General features: G+C 34.7%; 3 protein-coding genes across 7 annotated transcripts in view; 2 read left to right on the forward strand and 1 right to left on the reverse strand.

Annotated features, from left to right (window-relative positions):
* The window catches only part of CASK (calcium/calmodulin dependent serine protein kinase), a 235665-nt gene that overhangs the window by 104465 nt on the left and 109858 nt on the right, over nt 1–21342 (reverse strand). The gene's annotated exons all lie outside the window — the stretch shown is intronic.
* On the forward strand, nt 1599–4599 carry GPR34 (G protein-coupled receptor 34). The gene is made up of 2 exons (XM_013941693.2): nt 1599–1625; nt 3434–4599. The coding sequence occupies exon 2, from the start codon at nt 3457–3459 to the stop codon at nt 4597–4599; it is 1143 nt and encodes a 380-aa protein (XP_013797147.1). The 5' UTR covers nt 1599–1625; nt 3434–3456.
* GPR82 (G protein-coupled receptor 82) lies at nt 14742–15812 on the forward strand. The gene has a single exon (XM_067289434.1). It carries the CDS (start codon nt 14742–14744, stop codon nt 15810–15812), a length of 1071 nt encoding a protein of 356 aa, XP_067145535.1.

Consider the following 21342-nt stretch of genomic DNA (forward strand, 5'->3'; position numbering starts at 1 on the left):
CTGTCAGAAGACACAAATGTGCGGCCTTCAGTTAGATTTTCTTTTGCACTAGTCCTCCCGCCAGGAACTTCTCAGAGAATCTTCAGTACCTTCAGAGAATAAAGCAGCTACCCATTACACAGTCACTAAACTACAGAGAGATTTTAGGTTAAATCACGTTGGGCAGTGACTGAACTAAACTGCTCAAATATGAAAAAGCATAATTACAACCTTCCTGCATGAATGGTTAAGTAAACTGTGGAAGAATCCATATACAAGTTCTTTGTATGTATTTGTGCGCACCAGCTGAACAGTATGGTTTTAATTTAGGCTGTGGGACCATTTTGTAAAACCCCCATAGCTCCACAACAACTTTTACAGAATCAGCTTACTAAATTAGATGTTAGGCTGGAAGAAAATAATTATCATATCAGAAGACTCTAAAAAAGGTGCACTTTCCCACAGTCTGCTCCATATAAACATAGCAGAGTCACAAATTGTTTCTTCTGATACTTCCTTACTATTTACTACTTGATATAGCAGAGCACTCGGATTTTGTGACGTTACTGTTATATAAATAACTGATAGAAAACACATTAACAAAACAAAGCAAAAACTTAGAGCTTTGGGCCGGATTAATGAAAAGGAACTACATGGTTGAATCTGACTACCTGCAAAGTCATCATCTGTAACCATCCATGTTTTCCTTTAAAAAAACCCCACAGTTGTAAAGTAACAAGATGCTTCAAGAAAGAAATCACAGACTCTTTGAAAAATCTAACTGAAATCTGCAGAATCTCCTACAAACTTGATTCCTAGCCAGATGATATATTAAGAGTGTCAATATGGGAATTCTCATTTCAAACACTAAGTAGAACATTAAGTCAAGATGATATTCTTGAGATGATCAATAAATTTAGGCTACCATATATTAGCACTTCCAGAAACCCTTTTTAAATTTGTGATTTATAAATGTAACTTTCAACCTCTTGTATCCTATTCCAAATGGTACTATCTCTGAATATTTCACTTCTGCCTAACTGAAATTATCATACTGCACTCACTTTCATATTCTATCAGCATTGTCATTAGACTGAAAAAAAAATCAACCTCAAATTTCTCACCCCATGGCAGGGGGGAAGATGGATGGATGAGATCTACACCAATAAAAGGAAAAGACAGCATTTTAATGATGTGTTGATATATTTTTACTCTACACTTTTAAAAAAGTGATACTGTTTTGATGAGAGTATTAAAAAGAAGATAGCTTGTGCCAACATAAGAAAAGGAAGCCACTGAAACTGGTCACTAGAAACAAAGTTTCTATGAAAAAAATAAACTCTCCAATTCAGAGTGAAATTTGGAGACTTTTTTTTTTAAACAGAATTTCCCCCAGCAAAGTCCAAATTAATATCAAAATTAGTATTTTCAATAAACTCAGTTTTGCTAGTTAAAAATACCTTTAAAAAAAAATACAGTTGCAACACTAGTTAAACTTCCCCTTGTTGCTACTTGCACTGCGTCAGCTGATTCTTATCACTTTGTAGAGAAGCTGGTGCTTTAACTTTCTAATAAGAGGACATGCATGTTAGTCCTTCCTCTCTTTACCAGTGGTTTTGAAAATCAGCAGAAGTTCTTAATAAACGGTAAGTAGCTTCCTCTTAAACTATAGTAAAACAAATTTCTATTAAAATACAAATTACAGAAGTACTACTGACAAATTACCTTCAAAACTTTAATATACTTAGATTCAAGCCAAATATGCCTCTTGTTTATAGGTGAAAACATTTATTACACATTAGAAACGTTATAGCTTTTAGCATCTGCAATGTAATTGATTTTTCCATCTCTCATGCACCTGAAAGATGTAACTACCTATGTAAGTCATTATATGTCAAGGGTTTTTACAGACTAGCAACATAAACAAGAAATTAAAGTGGAAGATAGCTTTTGAGATGTGTTTGAAAGCATTGAGTTATTTATCAGATGAAACTTCTAAAATTATTTCTAGCTCAGATAATACTAAACAGCAAATATAATAAAGCAGCAATCTTCATAAGACTGCTAACACAATGCAGACATACTCAATACAACTATAAGATCAGCCAGCATGGGAGGTTTAGACTGTCCACCCAATAATTCGGTTTCTGTATACATAGTATTAGATCTCATTAAGATTTTTGCTTAAAATGCTGCCATTTTTATTGCTGTAGCTATATTGCACATTTAAATGTAAATATGCATTTTTAAGGCCTAGTACACAGAAGAAGAACTGTTTCAAATTTATGTATACGGCAAAGAGCATTTTTTCTTGTTACTGTTGTTGTGGGACTTAGTTCAGATTACCAAGAACAGTTTTGGTTTTTTATGAGATTAGGGGAACAAAAAATTTGTCCCTTTAAAAAAATTCTAAATATACTTTATGCAGTATTTTATCAACATGCCACATAAATCAGGTACAGAATTTATACTAATACTAACCGGTCTTAACTATCTAAAAAGCTCATTACTATTCTGCTCTCTTAACCACACTTTTTTTTTTGGTTTTCTTTTTTTTGGTCAAAGCTGATTTTTATCTTCTAAGATTAAACCTTCCTGGCCAAAACCAAGCTCACCTTAATTAGAAATTTTATGAAAACAAGGAAAATGTGAAAACAATCTGTTGTCACAGCATTAATGTGGTTTCAAGCTGACAGTAGTTTTCTTGCACAACCCTAATATAACAGTCAACAAAAGAAAAAAAGCTTAAATTTATATGAAGATACTATTAAAAGCAAGCTATTGTAATATTAGGAACTCACACAGTGTTATTTATAGCAGATTATACAGCCAAGTAGCTTCCATTTAGAAAAGCAATTGGCAGTTGATAACCAGTGACTTGCATGAAAGTCTGGGTACCTATCTAAAATTAATACTGTTTAGTATTGTTTTGATGCGTTTCTATGTATCTTGTATCAACACCGAGAATACTTCACTTAGCTATGCTTCCACATTATTTGCATCTTAATTAAAACATGTTCGCACTGTCACAAAGTCACTGGTCATAAAAAACAATTTTAACAACGGAACTTCATAATGTTTTAAAAATTATTTGTCCTTATGGATCAAGCAAAAAATGTAACAATTTCTAAAATTTGCAGCAAAATATAAATGTTTATATCAAAACAAGATGGTCATAGTTTAAAGAAGCAATTATTAGAATCATCATCTGCATGAGTACTCTGTACCCCCCCCCCCCCCCCGGAACAGATTTTTCTAGGATTACATTGTATTGTGAGATCTGGCTGAAAGTCCTTCTGCTCCACAACAATTAGCTCAGCTCAGGTTAATTCACTTTTTTACTTATTGTCTTATTTACATTTATGTAACTTCAGATTGTGTATGTAATAAAGCAAGCAAACACATGAAAGCGTTTGGTGATTAATTCCTATAATTTCTCTTTACCTCTCTACAGAGCAGCAAAGAAAATCCTAACAAATGATGGCTGCAACTTCAGCTGATTTTTTGAACATTCTTCCATACAGGGAAGTCATCTGGAGAAACCAAACCAACCTAGCCAGAAACTTCTCAGAAATCCAAAACAATGCCAGTTGTCCCTTAAATGAAGACTCATTGTCATTTGCTTTAATACTTTTTTATTCCATTATTTTTGTGATTGGATTGGTTGGAAATATTATAGCCCTGTTTGCTTTCCTCTGCATTCATCAGAAAAGGAATTCTATCCAAGTTTACCTACTAAATGTAGCTATTGCAGATCTTCTGCTGATCTTCTGTCTTCCATTCCGAATACTGTATCACATTACCAGAAACACCTGGATGTTTGGATTGATCTTATGCAAGATTGTAGGAACTCTATTTTATATGAACATGTACATTAGCATAGTACTGTTGGGACTAATTAGTCTAGATCGTTATGTAAAAATAAATAAGTCTGCGAAGCGTCCTAAAATGTTAACTACTACACGAAGTATATATATTTGTTGCATAGTGTGGGCACTTGCACTGACAGGATTTATAATAGTAGTTTCACCATCTTTCTTTAAGAGTGAAGAAGGCAATTCTACTATGTGCTTTCATTACAGAAATAAACACAAGGCAAAGACAGAAGCAATTTTAAATTATATTATTGTTATCATTTTTTGGATAGTTTTTTTCCTTTTGATACTTTCATATGTTAAAATTGCCAAGAACCTTCTGAAAATTTCTAAGAAAAGAGCTAATTTTCCTAATGCAGGAAAATACACCCAGACAGCAAGGAATTCTTTCATCGTACTCATTATTTTCACCATATGTTTTGTTCCTTATCACGTGTTCCGATTCGTCTACATTACATCACAGTTACAAGATCCATCTTGTTATTGGAAGGAAATCATTCACAAATGCAATGAGGTTATGCTTATATTTTCATCTTTTAACAGCTGCTTAGACCCAGTTATGTATTTCCTAATGTCCAGAAGTGTGCGTAAGACTGTATTCCAACTTATTTGTAGAAAACTTCATGGGGATTCAACTGTAACTTCAGAAAGTACTTCAGAAATGCAACTTGGACAATACACACAAGAGCGATTATCTACTATCACTCCCTGTTCAAGTTCTTTAAAGAAGAAGTCTCTTATCTGATCATTTAAATTAAGGGATAATGGCTTCTCTTTGTTATTTTGGACATCAATTTAAGATGTACCAATGCAATACTACAGAGCTACTAATCCTGCCTCTGTCTTCCTGTTGAGAAATGAGAAATCTTCTGTTCATGGAAAGGAGAAGTGACTTTTTAGAAGTAGCTTACTTTCTTTATCCAAGAAAAAAAAAAAGAGAAGCTTCCTTAAAGTTATCTCAGACATCTTCTATTGGACTAATCTAAAACACTAACTCTTTGGGGAGATTTCCACAATGTGGTTTTAACCTGTATATATAAGGAATCTTGTACATACACATTACTACCACCAATTGGGTATGTAAACAATACGAATTTTGCAGAAGTAATGCTTTTGTGTCCTATTCAAAAGAGCTATGCTACTTATTACAGATTTCCTATATTTCTCTGTTTTAACAGGTTTCAAAGAGATCAGTGTTTTAACTGCATTTTACAGAACTATTTTTTTCAGTTGAATATTTGAGATTTTAACAATGTATATGGCTTAACAATGAGCTAAAGAACAAGACAGCCATTAATTCAGTTATCATTACAGAAGACACACTTCATTTTATTAAACAGCAAAATTAAAATATTCAAGTCTTCTAAGCCCTTTATTATATTTTCAATGTTTTTATGAATGTCAAGGTCAAATATCTCAGGGAAAGCAAGCAAGGAGTTAGGAAAATCGAAAATTCACAAAGGAGAAAGGATATAAAGGTATTTTCAGTTAGCTGAGATCTTCAAACTTTGACTAACAAATTTGGTAACTTCAGCTACAGCAGAATAGAAAAATTAGCTCTTGTGAACCTCTCTGAAGCATCAGCTCTGACCTTCGTTCAGACTCCTAATTCCTAACTCCACCTAGTTCTTAAGGTTAATGCCTACTTAGAGATTTCCAAAGCCACTCATTTCAATTGCACATTCTCCCTGGCAGAGATATTCTGTTTTCACAAGATTAAAACAACTTTGATAACTGCTGATGCTATGTAAACAGTAATACAACAGCAAATATACCTTACATGCAATTATATTCTCAGATTAAAACCAGTCTTATGTATTTAGACAAAAACTAAAATTTCAAACTGCTCCATCATTTAAAAAAAAGGGGGGGGGGTGAGGATGGAGGGTGTTAGTCCTGAAGAGTTGTAATGAGAGGTGATTATACAAAGAACAACTTATCTTTCTAGCATGACAGGTCAGAAAGGTGAATGAGTTAGATATTAGATGTTAGTTCTACAAAATAAGGTTTTACTATTCTAAACACATACAAGCAATACTGCTTAGGTAAGCTGGAGCACACAGGTTGATATGACTATTAATACAACTATTAATAACTTCTCTAATGGATTGTGTGGCTTTTTAGATCAAATCTATACCAAAACTTGCAAATTCTTACTATTATTGTACAATATTCAGGTCTTACAGAAGCAACTGTTAAAACTTGCATTAAACATAGTAGACCTAATATTTCACCTCTGCTAGTTATAACCTTAGTTTAATTTTTAGTGTGATTTTACTTCATCTAGATTTGGTTAAACTGGATGTTAAACACATTAACCAAGTACAACATCTAGCCAGTGTATTTTGTCACGTTTTTAAAAAGGCACGGTGTGGGGTTTTTCTTAATCTGGAAGGGACTTACTTTTATAAACATATAATTCTTGTAAAAGTATCTTGGTAACGACATTTTTCTTAAACATTTCAACATAAAATTATTTAAGATTTTTTACAGTAATTTCTGATTTATTCTCAGAATAAGTTGTGCTGTACCTTTTCAGAATCTTTTATGTATTATCTCATCATCCTATTACATGTACACTGGAGCAGGAACTGCCTTGACTGTACAGTGTACTTGTGCAATGCCAAAAATAGCATGTTTCTTGTCCTTTACAATTGAAGGCTTTATAATAGTACAAGAAGTCACATCAGCTCTGACAAACCTAGTGTAGTTTAGAAACCAGCAGTTTACAAGATATAGGCACCATCTCATCATTCTTTTTGTACCTGTATTTGCTCTAATCTGACTGGCTAGTGGATAACACTAATCACCAGGGCCACTGGAGGACTTGAACAAAGTATAAATTCTAAAATTCTTTTAAAGAATGTATTCATTCAAACCGGAATTTTCATTAAAAGGATTTTTACCCATGGACACTGCACAATTGCAAAAATAGACTGAGATCTCTTTGGAGGATCAAGTAACAGTATAGAGTTTCAATGCTACAAATGAAGTATACTTGTAAAGCCAAAAGCAAATAGCAATGTGTTCCCCAGGACAAAAAAAAAAAAAGTGTTCTGGATGTGTTCTAGTCCATCATATAGATATCATTAGGTAGGCTTTTCTGCTTTAAGAATTTTAATGGTGAAAGCTATTACATATTTTATACAAGAGTAAAGCCTTAAATATCGGTACCTATTTGTATTGATCAGACATGTTCTACACTACAGTCATTCTTGACAGGTTTTAAAGGAGCCTTGTGCACTATCAAGGGATGAGGTTTTAGACCATTTAGAAGAAAACCATTTCAGAAGAAATATTGAAGAGTAACACTTTCACAGGACCACATGCTGGCCAATAAAATGCTTTAAAAGCATTTCGGTACTGGATCACTTAATCATATAACCTATTACTTGAATCTGCTTCAGTACATGAGCAATGAAAAGCAAATGTGACCCAAACCTTTTTAAAGAAATTTCAGAAGCTACAGGCTAACGTTCATATAAGGCAAATTCATAGCACCTATTAAGACAAATAAATTAGGCAAGCATGGGGGTACACTAGGGAAGAGCAAACAGAGATTTTTGAGGGAAGTCATGTACCAGAAAGTCAGTAAATAGAGGAGCTCTCTAGAGGAGCTGAGAAGCACTGGGATAAAAGTGATCTGGTGGACTTGGACTTTGAGCAAGTCACTTACTAAAGGCTGTCAAGTAAACTAAGTTGTTAGATGATAACTCTTGTTTTAGAACTAGTTAAAAATTGGAAAGAAAGGCTAAAAATATGTGATCTTTTTACTTCATGATGTTCCCTGAGAATCTGCATATGGACCTGGTTTTGCATGTATTGAACACTACAATCTGAAATGAGAGAGAGTAATGGGATGACAAAGTTTTCAAACAGCACAGAGTAGTCAAACCTACAAGACAGGTTTAAGATATCAACTCTCCACTAAAAAGCAATCGAACAGCAAAAGGACTGTTGAAGTTATGAGAAAAGGAATGGAGAAGTCATCATTGTGCCACTATATAATTCATATGATACAGATTCTACACAAGAATACATTAAATAAAACAACTCTTCAGCACAGAAATGAAAACCTGAAGGGGGACACAACAGGTCTATGAAGTCAGGTATGGCATACTAGAGTGGATGAGGAACAACTATATGCTTTTTGACACAAGCGTGAGAGTAAGGGAGCAGCAGTTAGAATGATAAACATGCCTCCAAAACAATCAAACAAGTGGAAATAACTTATTACAGAATTCCACAGTTGTGGACGTCCGTGCTTCAAGATGTTAGAGGCCAAATGTATGAACTGGCTCAGAAAGGAATTTGAGTCTAGACAGCATCGACACATAAGAAACAATTACTATTGAAAGAAAAACAAAGGCAGGTATTAATATATTTTCATATTTAATCTTCAAGTTAAAAAAAAACAACTGTCCCAACTTTGAAGGTAAAATGTCAGGTTCTGCAAACCAATATTATTGAAAAAGAAATAGTCCTGAAACATCTTTGGAGGTCTGCTGAAAGTTATGCTGTGACATTTTCAATGGCGGTACTATTGGCACTTTAATAGTGTTTCTTACTGCTTGTCTTAGCAGCGCTTACTAAGTACTGTGAAGGCCAGCTATAGCAATTAAGTCTTCAGCTGAATTTCAACATCAAAATCATTCCATTTATGCCCACAGAGAGTCACAAGTACAACAAGAGACTTGATAAATCATTCAGACCCCCTCCCTTTTTTTTTTTTTTACATTTCATATGACAGGTAGTAAATAAAATTGTGATATTTCATTTGTACAATAAACACTTTGCAGCCTTTGAATAGTATACAGGTTTCAGTAGCATTTGTTAGACATAAGCACTACTACAAGTTGCAGAATAATCAACTTATATCACTTTTACAGATATTCTCTTGTGTGTCATTGATTATTCCAGGAACAATCCCAGAGTTATATTCTTTCTGTAAGTAGGGGCTTACTCAACACATTACTCAAGTCTACAACACATCCTCAAATTTCATTTGGTGTACCAAAGTTTCACCTCTTTAAGTATGTAAAAGGAGCACATATTCTTCATTAGCATAAATATTAGATACATATATAAGCAAAATGCATATAAAGTATATGTGTTGAGCTAGTCACTTCTAAACCTTTTAGACTTGACAAATACATTAATAGCTACATTGTCTTACACATACCCCTTAAAATCAGTGGAAAACATAAGTCAAGAAACAAAACTGTTTGCCAGAAACAAGACTTGAATTATAAACATACAAAAACATACAGGTAACCAATTTTTATTTTCAAACTGAAGTTAACTGTAATTCTATTTTTTAACTTTCAAATTGGTATTTTTCATGAGGGAAGAAATTATAAATTATTCTGATAACATAACATGGAAAATGAATTAATGAAACCGCAAATGAGAGAAGTGCAATCTTACGTGGCTGAGAAACAAATAATTAAGAGTCTCATATGGACACCTTGGTGTAATGCTCTTTCTGACAGCACATACAGAATCAAGGTGGAGTGGAGGGAGTTGTGCTGCACAGTACAAATAAAGCGTACAGAGAAAAGGAACCCATCAGGGAAGTTCAACCAATCCAAAATACATTTTGAGCGTTTTCTCTGTAGCAATGGGAATCATCTGCGAGCCTTTTTTCCACCCCTTATACAAATCCTGAACTACTGAGGTCTCTGTGAAATCCAGGACAATGCGGAAGGTGCTACAAAGCTGTCACCATTCACTGGTCGTAGATGGATTGGTAGGAAAAACTCTTGTACAGAGGTTGTTCTCAGATATCTGGAGGGTACGAATGTTGGAGGAGGGGGAAAGAGATGAAGTTGGAAAATGCCCTAACATTCAAAGTCCACGCTTAGAGCTGGAAATACATATACATATGTACATACATACATGTGTACATTTGCGCGTTTGTGTACTTTTTTTTTTAAACAGGCAAGAATGTACTTATAAGGTTGTTTTTTAACAATCTGAATCAATTATTTAAAATATACCAGAATAATACGTTTTGGTACACGCTGCCTTCAAAAATTTTCTTGCTTTTGTTTGTAAATGATGATGGATATTTCACCTTTGCACCAATTAGAAAGCAAGGCTAGTTTCCTCACAGAATTCTCAAACCACACATATAAAAACCTAGGTGCTTTAAAAAGAAAAATATACTTGCTATTCCTTCCACCAAAATTCTCACTACAGTAAGACATCCATATAAGTATGCTCAACAACAAATCTGCAAGCAATTCATTCTGCAGCCAAAAATCCCCAGCTTGCAGCCAATGGAATCTGTCTTTTGAGTATCACTTTCACTTTTATTGCCATGTTTTTATTTTTGCTTTATTGGTTTTGCATTTTCACAGAAGCTTAAGAAATATTTGGAAAAGCCAAAAAGCACACACAAATATATTTAACTGGAAAAAATAGAGAAGTATGGTGAAAGCTTCCTATTTGCCTACAATGATCAATAGGGTTTTCATATAAAAACTGATTCTAAAGTTAAAAGTAAAAATTATCATGACTAATACAGAGTTGCTTCTTTCTTAAAAAACAGATACAGTAAAGGAGACCTCTGGAGGCTGCACAAAGAATTTCACTGGGGAAAACACTGCAGTATTTAGCATTAAAGACCTGCAGTATAAAAATTTGAAAAGATGATTTTTATTCAACCTAAGCTTTCCAGCTTGAAAGACACTGTTTTCTTTGTGTTTTATGTATGTAAAAGACTACCTGGAACCTGTGAAACACCTTTGCATATTTTATAACAGCCAAAGAATTGAAGCCATGGGTGCAATGTAACTCCACTTCTATACCACTAAGGATACTGGAAATGCCATGGAGTTATATTGCATACATTCATAATTCATCAAACAACATAAGAACTTTTGTTCTGGATCTATTTTGCTGAACCACAATGGCAGTTCCAAAGCTGGTGAAAATAAATCACTAATGAACAGCAATAAGTCTACCACAGACTCAACTCAAACCTGGCAAATATTTTATCTTCACTGATTCAGCAATAGTGCTTGACTGAACTAGACTAGATTTAAACAAGAGCTTAGAGGACTTTGCTTTGATCAGCACTTCTCACAAGATTCAATACATATACTGACTATAGCTAAAATCTTCATTACATCAAGTCAGGAGGAAACACGGGCACAGACTGGGTCTCCCCTGCAAGGAAATCTAATGAACAGGTAGAGAGGAACCCTGGTGCTCTGCAACAAGTCTCCTGATCTAGATGACAGCCACCTGAACAGAGGGGCACGCCACGCAGTGCTTCTGCCTTACAGTTTATAAAGCTGCATGTTTGATGCATGCTATACATGTATTCAGTGTCTTCCAGCCTACATCTGGGTTTGCCTATTTCTCTGCGCCTGATACTCAGCAGCTGTCTTTCACCTTTCCAGCTGCAGACACTGAGCACATGCCCTTGGGCCTTCCATGACCCAGCGAGAGTGCCCCGACTGCTATGGGAGCCGGAGAGTCACTAGACCACTGCCTTTCACCATCCTACAAGGAGCAGCGGCTGCCAACACACGACATTCCTTAAGGAGCAGAGTGGTTCGCCATCTAGCATGTGACAAATTGGTTGGGCTGTCACCAATCATCTTGGGCAGGTGGTGTGGGAGAGGCAGTGGCCAGGCAGTCTGCAAGTGGATCATTAAGCCTTCTATAATCCATACTTAGCGTATTATGTAATATGACCATACATGGCAAACTGAAGTATGTTTTCCCACTGTGAACTTCCTTGTTTTTGTGGCTTTGGGACACAAAATAAGCTGTCTGCATACAATGTCGAAGGGCAAAATGTGTTCCTTATTGCCATATAAAATCCAATAACATGCACAAATTAGAAAGTGATCACTGTTTAAGAGTACTGAAAATATTAAGGTAAAAGAATGTATGTGAAGGTCATTATGGAGAACTTAGAATGAATTGCATAAAAGACACACTTGTACTGTTTGAATATCATCAAATATAGTTTAAATAAAATAAACCATTTCTAAGTTACGTGAATGGAAACAGGCCACTAAAAGAATAATCAGTGAAGGTACTTACAGCTTGGAATCAACAATATACTTTATTTATTTATAATATTCCATTCCTTTGTCATCTGTATTACTAATCAGTTCCAAAATAAAGTGTCACAGATAATAATTCAATGTAACAATCTATCATCATACAATAATTCAGAAAAAAATGGAGCACTATCTCCTCCCATGCCATGAGTTATGGTCACAGAATCTTAAATACTACAGGCTATCACCAACTGAATAATAACCCTCCCTGCTAACTAAAATTGCTCACATCACTTTTAAAATATAATTATACCTTCAAAAGAGAAGGGGAAAAAAAAGAAAAAACAATGTACAAACAACCAGTACTCTCCAAAGTGTAACTAAGACTAACAGGAACAAGAAATAAAGTACACAGAAGCTAACTGCAGTATTACAAACTAATTACTAATACTCAACAAGTTTCCCTCACCTAAATTTAATCCTAAATCAGATTAATTATCTAGTTTAAATAGGAGGCCAGCATACATGCCCATCAGTTTAGAAGAAAAAATATAAAATTAATAATGAAACTGAACAATAAAATTCACAGTAGATCACTGAAGTGTATTCTCACTGTGGATGTTTAAACATACGGCAAAACTAACAAAACAAGGATCTTACTAATATGGCAGAAGTTTTTATATGGTATCTTCTCTGTTCTCACAAAGGAACTTATTTATAGCTGATGCAAAGCCATGCTTCACAACCACAGACGTTTCAGACAGAAAAAAATTCAAAAGTCTTAAGCTCTGCAGAGCTAAACAGAGCTTGATCTGTGATCAAACCTTTCTCGTGGAGGAGGAAAACTGTCTTGTGCAGACTTCTGGATGACTTGTGTAAGATGCTAGATTTCTTGAACAGAAACAGACTGAGTTTTCTCCAACTGATTGGTAATCCTAGAACATCACATTGGCTGTAAACTGCTTCCACAGAATCCCTCATCTGATTAGACGTACGTAACCTATTCATTTGGTCACTTAAATCTTAAATGAGGATAGATATGGATACTATATCATTACAGGTGGGCTTCAAGAACAGTCAGTTGGCTTTGTGAAAACTCTCGGAGCTGAAGTTAAACAGCATCAAAACCAGTTTTCACCCATAAAATACCAAAATTTTTTTTTTCTTCTTCATTCATGGAAAAGGGCAATCTTCATGAGAATGACTGTAACAATTGCTCCACCCCAAAAGGAGGAAAGCACTGTATAAAGCACTGAAAGCTATTTCTGTGCCATAGCTTCATAAGAAAAGGCTGTTACAATCACTCTTCCACACTATTTCCTTCTTTCTATTCTTCTCATGGAGTCACATCTGGATCTAATTTCAAAGTCTTTGTTGCAAAGACCACATCTTTTGGTTTGAACTTTAAATGCTTAGCTGCCTGTTGACTCTGTAAATGAAAGGTGTAAATTCTGAAAACCTACCGATGATGGACAGATACTTTTCTTAACTGTACTTTCCAGATTTAAATAAATATCATCCTTTTCACTGCAGCAGTGGAGATCTAAAGGAAGTGCTTCGAACAGAAATATTTCCTCTCTGCAAAGGAAGGTGCTTGCAGCTTGTATAGGTAAGGTTAAACTTGTTATTTCTTTGTTTCACCTGACAAAATGAGGGCATTGACACAGAAACAAGCATTAGATTTCTAAACAACTAAATTCAACAGTTACTTTGTGAGCTTAACTCATTGTGATAAAAGAATTTAATAAGTTTTGGCTCAACCATCTATATGGGACTTACACTAAGATGCAACATCTAAAAAAAATGTTAATTTTCAAATTGTAAAACATAGACAATTTGCTCAGCATAATTTTTAATTTCTTTTTGGTTAATCTACTTGGTGTCTGGGCTTTTTATCATAGTTATACAGAATGCTCTTCAGTATTTGAGTTCAGTTTCTTATAACTGTTTCAAAAAAGAGTATTGTCAATTTATAAGTTTGGAACCTGGTAGAATTTTTTTTACATATGCTTTTATATGGAACTCAAGCTCGCTAGGATACACATCACTAAATTTATATCTGTACAACAAGAGGATCTATCTTCACTACAGGTTAGTAAACTGAAATACTAGTTTTTATATGCAGTTATTGTACAGAGCTTTAAACACCAAATAGATTTTATTCTTAATTTCCAGACTGTAAATATGAAATAAATTGAAAACTGAACTTGAAAAAAAATATATATATTGCCGTTTTCAGCAATCATTTCATGTGTTTAAAAATACAGACTAGATTGTTTATGCAAAATATATATCTAAGACCATAGCTTGAACAAAGCGACATTAGATACTGACAGTCTTTACGGTCAGCACAAAATAAATGTATTTAGCCAGATTCCAGAATCACATACAGTTGAATTTCTTAGTTAAATGGAGGCGTGGAATACTCCATTTCTGCAATTAAAGTAATATTTTCCATTTGTTTTGCATATTTAACTTAAAATGGTCGAGAAGTGGTTTCCAAAGCAGGGTACAGATGTTCAAAAAGACTGAGAAAAACTGAGACCACACGAAGTACTGTCAGGCCCTAGCTTAAACCGCCTGTTTCCTCATTTATGTTATCAGACTCTATGCGTATAAAATCTTGGGGTTTTGATATGTGCCAGCTTTTTATGTAAAATCTGTCAGTGAAAAAATGCCCAAAGAGTAACATCATGCAAATTCAGGCTGGCCAAACAGGAGTTAGTAATACTGAAAAGTAGGGGAGAAAAAGGAACAGTTAAAATACAAACAAGAAGTAAAAGAGATGTTAGATGCACATTACAAAAAAATAATCTGTTCAATTGTGTTTCAGCTCTGACCATTCATTCAAGAAAAACTGGCATAAATGAGAAATTCAACATGTCTTCAGCCATCGTTAGCTACTACTATAGCTCTACCAGTCATCTACTCTTTCCTATTTATTACTGGCAGTTTTGGAAATATTCTCTCTGCCTGGATATTTTCAAGGCAAGCACCTACAAAAAGAACACAATACATTTACCTGGCAAATCTTGTCGCTGCAAATTTACTCATATGTAGTACTATGCCTTTTCTGGCTGCCTACTTTGCAAGTGGGTATCAATGGACATATGATTCTGCAGTATGTAGAATAGCAAATCACCTTGGAACTCTCATTATGCACGTCAGTATGTATGTAACCATTACAATTTTATGTTCGACTGCTCTAAGTCAGTATGCAACACTGAAGAAAAGTAATGACCTCACACAATACCCTCAGACAGTTAATGAAAGCTTTTACAGATGTGTACTTGACAAGTTTCGGCAGCCAAAATTTGCTAAACACTTGTGTATCACTATATGGCTTACTGTGGTGTGCGTAACTGTAATAGCTATAACGTATGATGCCGAGGTAAAGCCTGCACAAGAACTTCACAAATGTTATAATATCAAGGTAGAATCTGGTGAATATACCACAAAGATTGCAGCTTCTGTTGCTACTGCATGTTTTTTTGTATCTTTTATAACAGTATTGATGTCATACTATTCGCTTACCAGACATCTGAGTAAAATACAAAAAAATACCTGCATTGGAAAGAAACATCTAGTTTATAGAACAGTCAAAAGAAATATTCTTGTCATCCAGATAATATTAATTGTCTGCTTTCTTCCATATCACATTTTCAGGCCACTTTTTTATGTTCTGCTTACAAACAAAGACTGCCAAAGGTTAAACTATCTAGTGGAAATTAAAAATTTCCTTACTTGTCTTGCGGCTGCTAAGAGTAGCTTAGATCCACTTATAACCCTTTTGCTAGACAAAACATTTAAGAAAAGTCTGTATGGCCTGTTTAGAAAACCCACATCAAAACACCACAAACGTACAGCTGATATTTTTACTGAAGAGACCCCCTCAAATAGGAAGGAAGATGGAAAGAAGCCAGCGGAATATAACTAAGAATAAACTCATTTTAACAAGACTTCTATGTGAAATAAGTATTTAAATAAAATGATAAAATGTTACTTGTATTATTTTTTAAATGATCTTGCTTGCTACATCAACATCAGACGTAAATCCTACATGTACATCCAAATGAATCCAAGTAATTTATACGCTCAGCTGTGTACTATCATTTTATCCATGCAAAGCAAAGACATTATATTTTCCATTTGACATATGAACAGTGTTTTCTATCTAAATAGTCAGGGAAGAAGGCTGAAACTAGGCTGAAGTTGAGGACATAGCTCTCTTTCATCATCCATATTCCCAGCTTTCAGACAGGAGCTTCCTTCATATCAAAGAATAGGACAGAATAAAGCACAGATGTTTTCTCTGGACTGGCTAAACTTTTTATCAAAGACCTAAGGAAAGCAAAAGAAAGATAGCAAAGAACTAAAAAACACATTCAACATGTATTTTTTGTTCAGAAGTATTTGACTAGAAGGCTGATTCCTTTTTTTTTTTTTTTTAATGGGGAATGCATCACAAGACATGCTGAAATTCTTTGGAGTGCAAAGGAAAGTTCTTAATGAGAAATGTTATTGTTCACTTATGTCCATGATATTAGGGTTTTGCTATAGTAACTGTTTTCTTGGGGGTAAAACCCTATGTGTAATGTAACCCTATGTAAATTATGCACTTATTTATTTTTTATTCTAGCCTTCACAGAAAGAGCTTTTTTATAGCTTGGTATTAAAATTGCAGAAATCTCAGAGTTAAGATTTAATTCATTTATCATCCTGCTCTGGCATTTCCTATCATGAGTTCAGAGTGTTACTGAAATTACATTAAGAAAAAAAAAAGGATGAAATGCATACATGCACTTATTTCTAATGTCTGGTACTATCTGAGTTAAAAAAAAAATTCACAGAATTCCTACACACAGGCTACTCTTGTTAGGTAAATTCTATGGTTTAATTAGGAAGGCATAAATGCTTATTATCCCTTACTGGTATACAAAATATAATAATAAACAAACAACAAATACAGTTGTTTGTTTATTAGGAGTTTGAAGTACAAGAGTTTTTTTTTCTTTTCTTTTTTTTCTTTGCTGGGAAGTTAGAATATCCTGATGACTAAAGTAGGTATTTTAATCAATTCTGTGGAAGGCACTTAGGATTAATTAATGGTCTTTTCCCTTCTTGACTTTTCTCTGCAACTGAGATCAAAAGGAATTGTCCACTGAGCATAGACGGTGCTATAGAACACTAGGTATTCTAAGAAGTCCAGTCACTTGTCCAAAATTGAATAATAAAATTTAGTGAGCAATTCTGTCTTCAGTACTCTACTAGTTCCATGACACGTACACTAAACTGACTCATCAGATTGGCATACGGTGCCACAAAATGCTAGGTCCCCTATCCTACTGTCAGCAGGCATGAACTTCCCCAGGAATGACCCTAAGACAGCATATCATCTGACACCCGCTTCATATTCTGCAGAAGTTCAATAAACACGCAAATGAAAAAGACAGAAAGTCACAGGAACGTAGTATTTTATTTAATACAGTGTTACCTATGAGAACAAAATTTGGTGTTAACTTCTTTTACAGTATTCTCATGCGATGTTTGTCAAATGACTTAGGGAAAAAACCTTAAGTGGGCAGCTCCAGGGAGTAATTCTACAAAGTCCTGGAGGAACACTGCTCTAGGAACAGAGCTTATGAGCATGGAAAAGTGGTTCGTGTGGGTGTATGTTTTACTGTGCAACACAGCCAATGGCAAGATCCCTAAACCAGGACTAAACTGAGCAGTTTAAGTCTTCATGACAGCACACTGTTGCTTAGATTACTCCTTCTAGACTGGTAGCAGTATGTTTGGGTAAGCAAACCAGTTTAGAATCATTGTGCTTCTGTTGCACAGATCCAAACAAGCACCCACAACTTCTGTCCTTCCTTAAATTCATTTTATAATGAATGTGGTTCACAGGATATCTCGGCAGGGTGCCTGAGGATGCAATTCTCAATACAGAGTTTTTAGTGGTAGTATAGGCTCAAGTCATTCTTTTTCCACTCTTCTAGTCACAGACACTTGTTCCCCAGTGCTGTAACTATCAAAAAGACAAGAAGATGGGTGAAACTTTGGAAACTAGCAATCAAATGCAAATTTGAGACAGATTCTTAGTGAAATCCCACTCCGCAATTTCTACTTAGGATGATGAAATGACATAAACTTTTACTTTTTTCCGGTATGATATCTCCTTTAAATTTTTGAATTGCATCACAGTTTTTCTTGATTTTTTTTCTTAACTACTGAAAAAGCTTTTGTGCATTACAGGCAATTTGAGAAACTACAAATCAAGTAATACATTACTCCAGCATTTAACGGAATAGTTCAGGGAGGAAAAATCCCCCAAAACAGAGAGTCCAGACGGAGGCAGAGAAATACTTCAGCAAAACACAGCTCATGCTAAACTTCTGGCACTGCTCAGACATCCCTATGCTAACTCAAAGTTAGCAGGTGACTTGTAAATTATATGAACAAAACACAGGAATTCATTTCTAGGGCAGGAAACACAAAAATCTAGGCCAAACACCTAGAATATTGAGGTAAAAAAAAATAGTGAATATCATATTCTTGGAGCCTCTTTTAACTCAGTGTTGAATAAGGGAACGTTCCTCAGAAAAACACAGTATGTGAGGATTATTTCAGAAGAAATATTCAGAAGAAGATGCATCAAAACTAGATAGGAAACCCTAATTCTATCTCTGCCATTCATTTTGGAACCTTAATATTCTTTTAATAATTGGGTATATAACAAAATCCACACAGACCAGATGCCTACTGGATCTCAAAGACCTAAACTAGAGAACACATAAAAAAGGCCAGCTGTTACTATTTGCCCCCAGAAAGTATAAAACAGAAAAGTGACATTCAACACATCTCGTTTTGTTACTCAAAGATTGAAAAGAGAAAATGGTATTAAACAACAGCTTCTATCCAGACTATTTTACATATGTTTCAATATATATATGCATACATAAACACACACATAAATGAATAAACATATACATGCACACCCTTCCCCCCCACCCCCCCACACGTACAAGCTTTACTCAGTCTCTAGGTATACCTAAAAGCAGAGGTATAAGAGCCTTGAACTTCACTGGCAAAAACTTAGGTGCCTGACTACAATTAGCTTAGACAATGAAAGATAGAAGAGTTAACCGACTGTGCTCTGAGAATTTGCATGCTTAATTCAGTTACATATAGCACATAAATCAACATGTAAATCTACTGGCAGGTCAAGTCTCAAGTCACCTGCACCAACTGAGATTTGCACATGACACACAACAGTGCATAATGCTTAGTCCTACTCTCTGGAAAAAGTGTTCTTATACTGAATTGAATCTTAAAAACAGAAAAGATAGAATCTGATCTTAGCTGATCATGTGTTGGAAACAAACTTTCATGCCTACTGAGATAAGCCTACGACTAAAGTCTTGTATCTTTACATTTAGTCAACAAGCTTGAGTGACTATAGTTGCACATTAGTTATTTTATTCATCACATGAACACATACAAGCTCTCAAACTACATGGAAATCATGTGACCGACGTTCCACTATTTGATGTGATCAAAGGATAAAAACCTAGATTACTAAAGCTCTTGATGTGATTAAATTCTCTTGTATCACTTATATTAAAAGGTATTATACAGGCATCACAATATAGGTTGACATATCAAAGACTGTAAAGTCTCTTAATATTTTACTGATAAGCTATTGCAAAAATGGAGGTGAAAGAAATGCACTTTTTACAGAAAAATTTTATAACTTATATAATTCTTAAAAATAGTCTTAAGGTGAATCACATTCTGCTTTCAATAACTAGCACAAAAGTCATCTAACAATATCAGTAAGTTTAATGACTTGCTAACAGGCAAGTTGGTGAAACTGCCAAGACAAGGTAAAGCTGTTTTTCCCAGACGCTAAGAACTTAACAGCTCAAAATGTTCAATACTGACCAAATGTGACTTCAAAAAATCCACAGTGTAGCTTTAGGTAGTCTAACATCACATTAAGTGTCATAGGGACTGGAAACATTCAAGTTCATTTATTTATAACAAGAGTGCCACTTTCAGCTTTTCAAATCATTATTTAAAAAATTCTACAGCATAGAGCTTAAGGAAGTTCAATAATTAGTGATATGTCTTATAGTTAAAAATTGTAGAGATATATTATTACTTTTTCTTTTTCCTGAAGAAAGATTCCAACTCTAGAGCACATTTTGGTGACTTGTCTTTAGTTTTATTAAATCCTGAGGTATGTGTTAGTGTCTTCAATAGATAGATTGTCATATACATGGCAACTATCTTCAACTGTATTTATGTTAAGAGGCACGTTTATCTGACCTCCTGAGAAAAGCCACTTTGGTGCAGCCAAGTTAAACTAATTTCTTGTTTTCTTATTCCTGTAGGTGAAGTAAGCGAAAATGCTATCATGCAGGAGAGAATATAGTAGAGGTGGAGATACCGAAGGAAGAGAGGGGCCATTTTTTTCCTATTTCTTTAACCTGTCTTTAACCACTCATCACTTTTTAATAATGATTTTAATGAAATATCTGCATTATTGTGTAATACTGACTGCTCCAGAGAAAGTGGCTGACTTCTGTGACAAATAGTACTCAAAGTCTCATGTGGCTTTTAGCACAGAAGAACAAACATTTCATTTCAGACCCACATTATTCCTACTCCTCTTTTTTGTTCTTTTACATAAGCACAATTCTGCATACAAACTTTTCTGTAAGAACATTTTGTATCAAAAAAGACCATTTCAGTGTTGCTACTTTCTGAAGCTCTCTTTTGGATATTTCTGACACAGCAAGGTCTTGAAAGAATAAAGAGAATGGCTGAATCCTGTTTTATCAAGTTGGCATACTAGGAGTAAAATGTAGTGATAAAGACAAATGTTCCTGAGATTTATGGTTCTGATGCATAGTTGCCTTGAGTTTTCCACCCTCCTGCATTAGGATTTTCTGCTTTAGTTATAATAAGATGCAACTTCCAAGCAGTGGATGAATGCAGCATCACAATAAGTGAAGATGAAGCAAAGGTACAGTTGTCATTAAAAAAAAAAAAAAAAAGAGCTATAAAGAAACTCAAGAAATGTCTGGTTTCACAGATAACTGAAGGAAATTAAGACAACCAGAAGCCATCTAGAGAAAGTTTTTCATGCTTTGGTTCTGGCATAGGAGGTGAGACTAAGAGCATATGGGAGTTTGTCATAGGCTGCAGTCAAAGAGGTCCAGAGGCTCTGGTAGATCTTGTCATTTACAGAAGTCTGGTGAAGCCTCTGGAATCAGAATATAGCAGACTGAAGTATTCCTAATCTAACTCCTTTCATCTACTCAGATAATTTGGAAATTGGTCAGTTAGACTACTTCCTTTTAAAACAACATCTACAGTGACATCTAGAGCTGGGATACTGCAATTAACTTAATAATGCTCTACACCCAAACCCATGGTTAAAGTATTTCCACACAGCTGTT

Source organism: Apteryx mantelli, chromosome 1 (genome assembly GCF_036417845.1).
Source record: "Apteryx mantelli isolate bAptMan1 chromosome 1, bAptMan1.hap1, whole genome shotgun sequence".
Classification (NCBI taxonomy): domain Eukaryota; kingdom Metazoa; phylum Chordata; class Aves; order Apterygiformes; family Apterygidae; genus Apteryx; species Apteryx mantelli.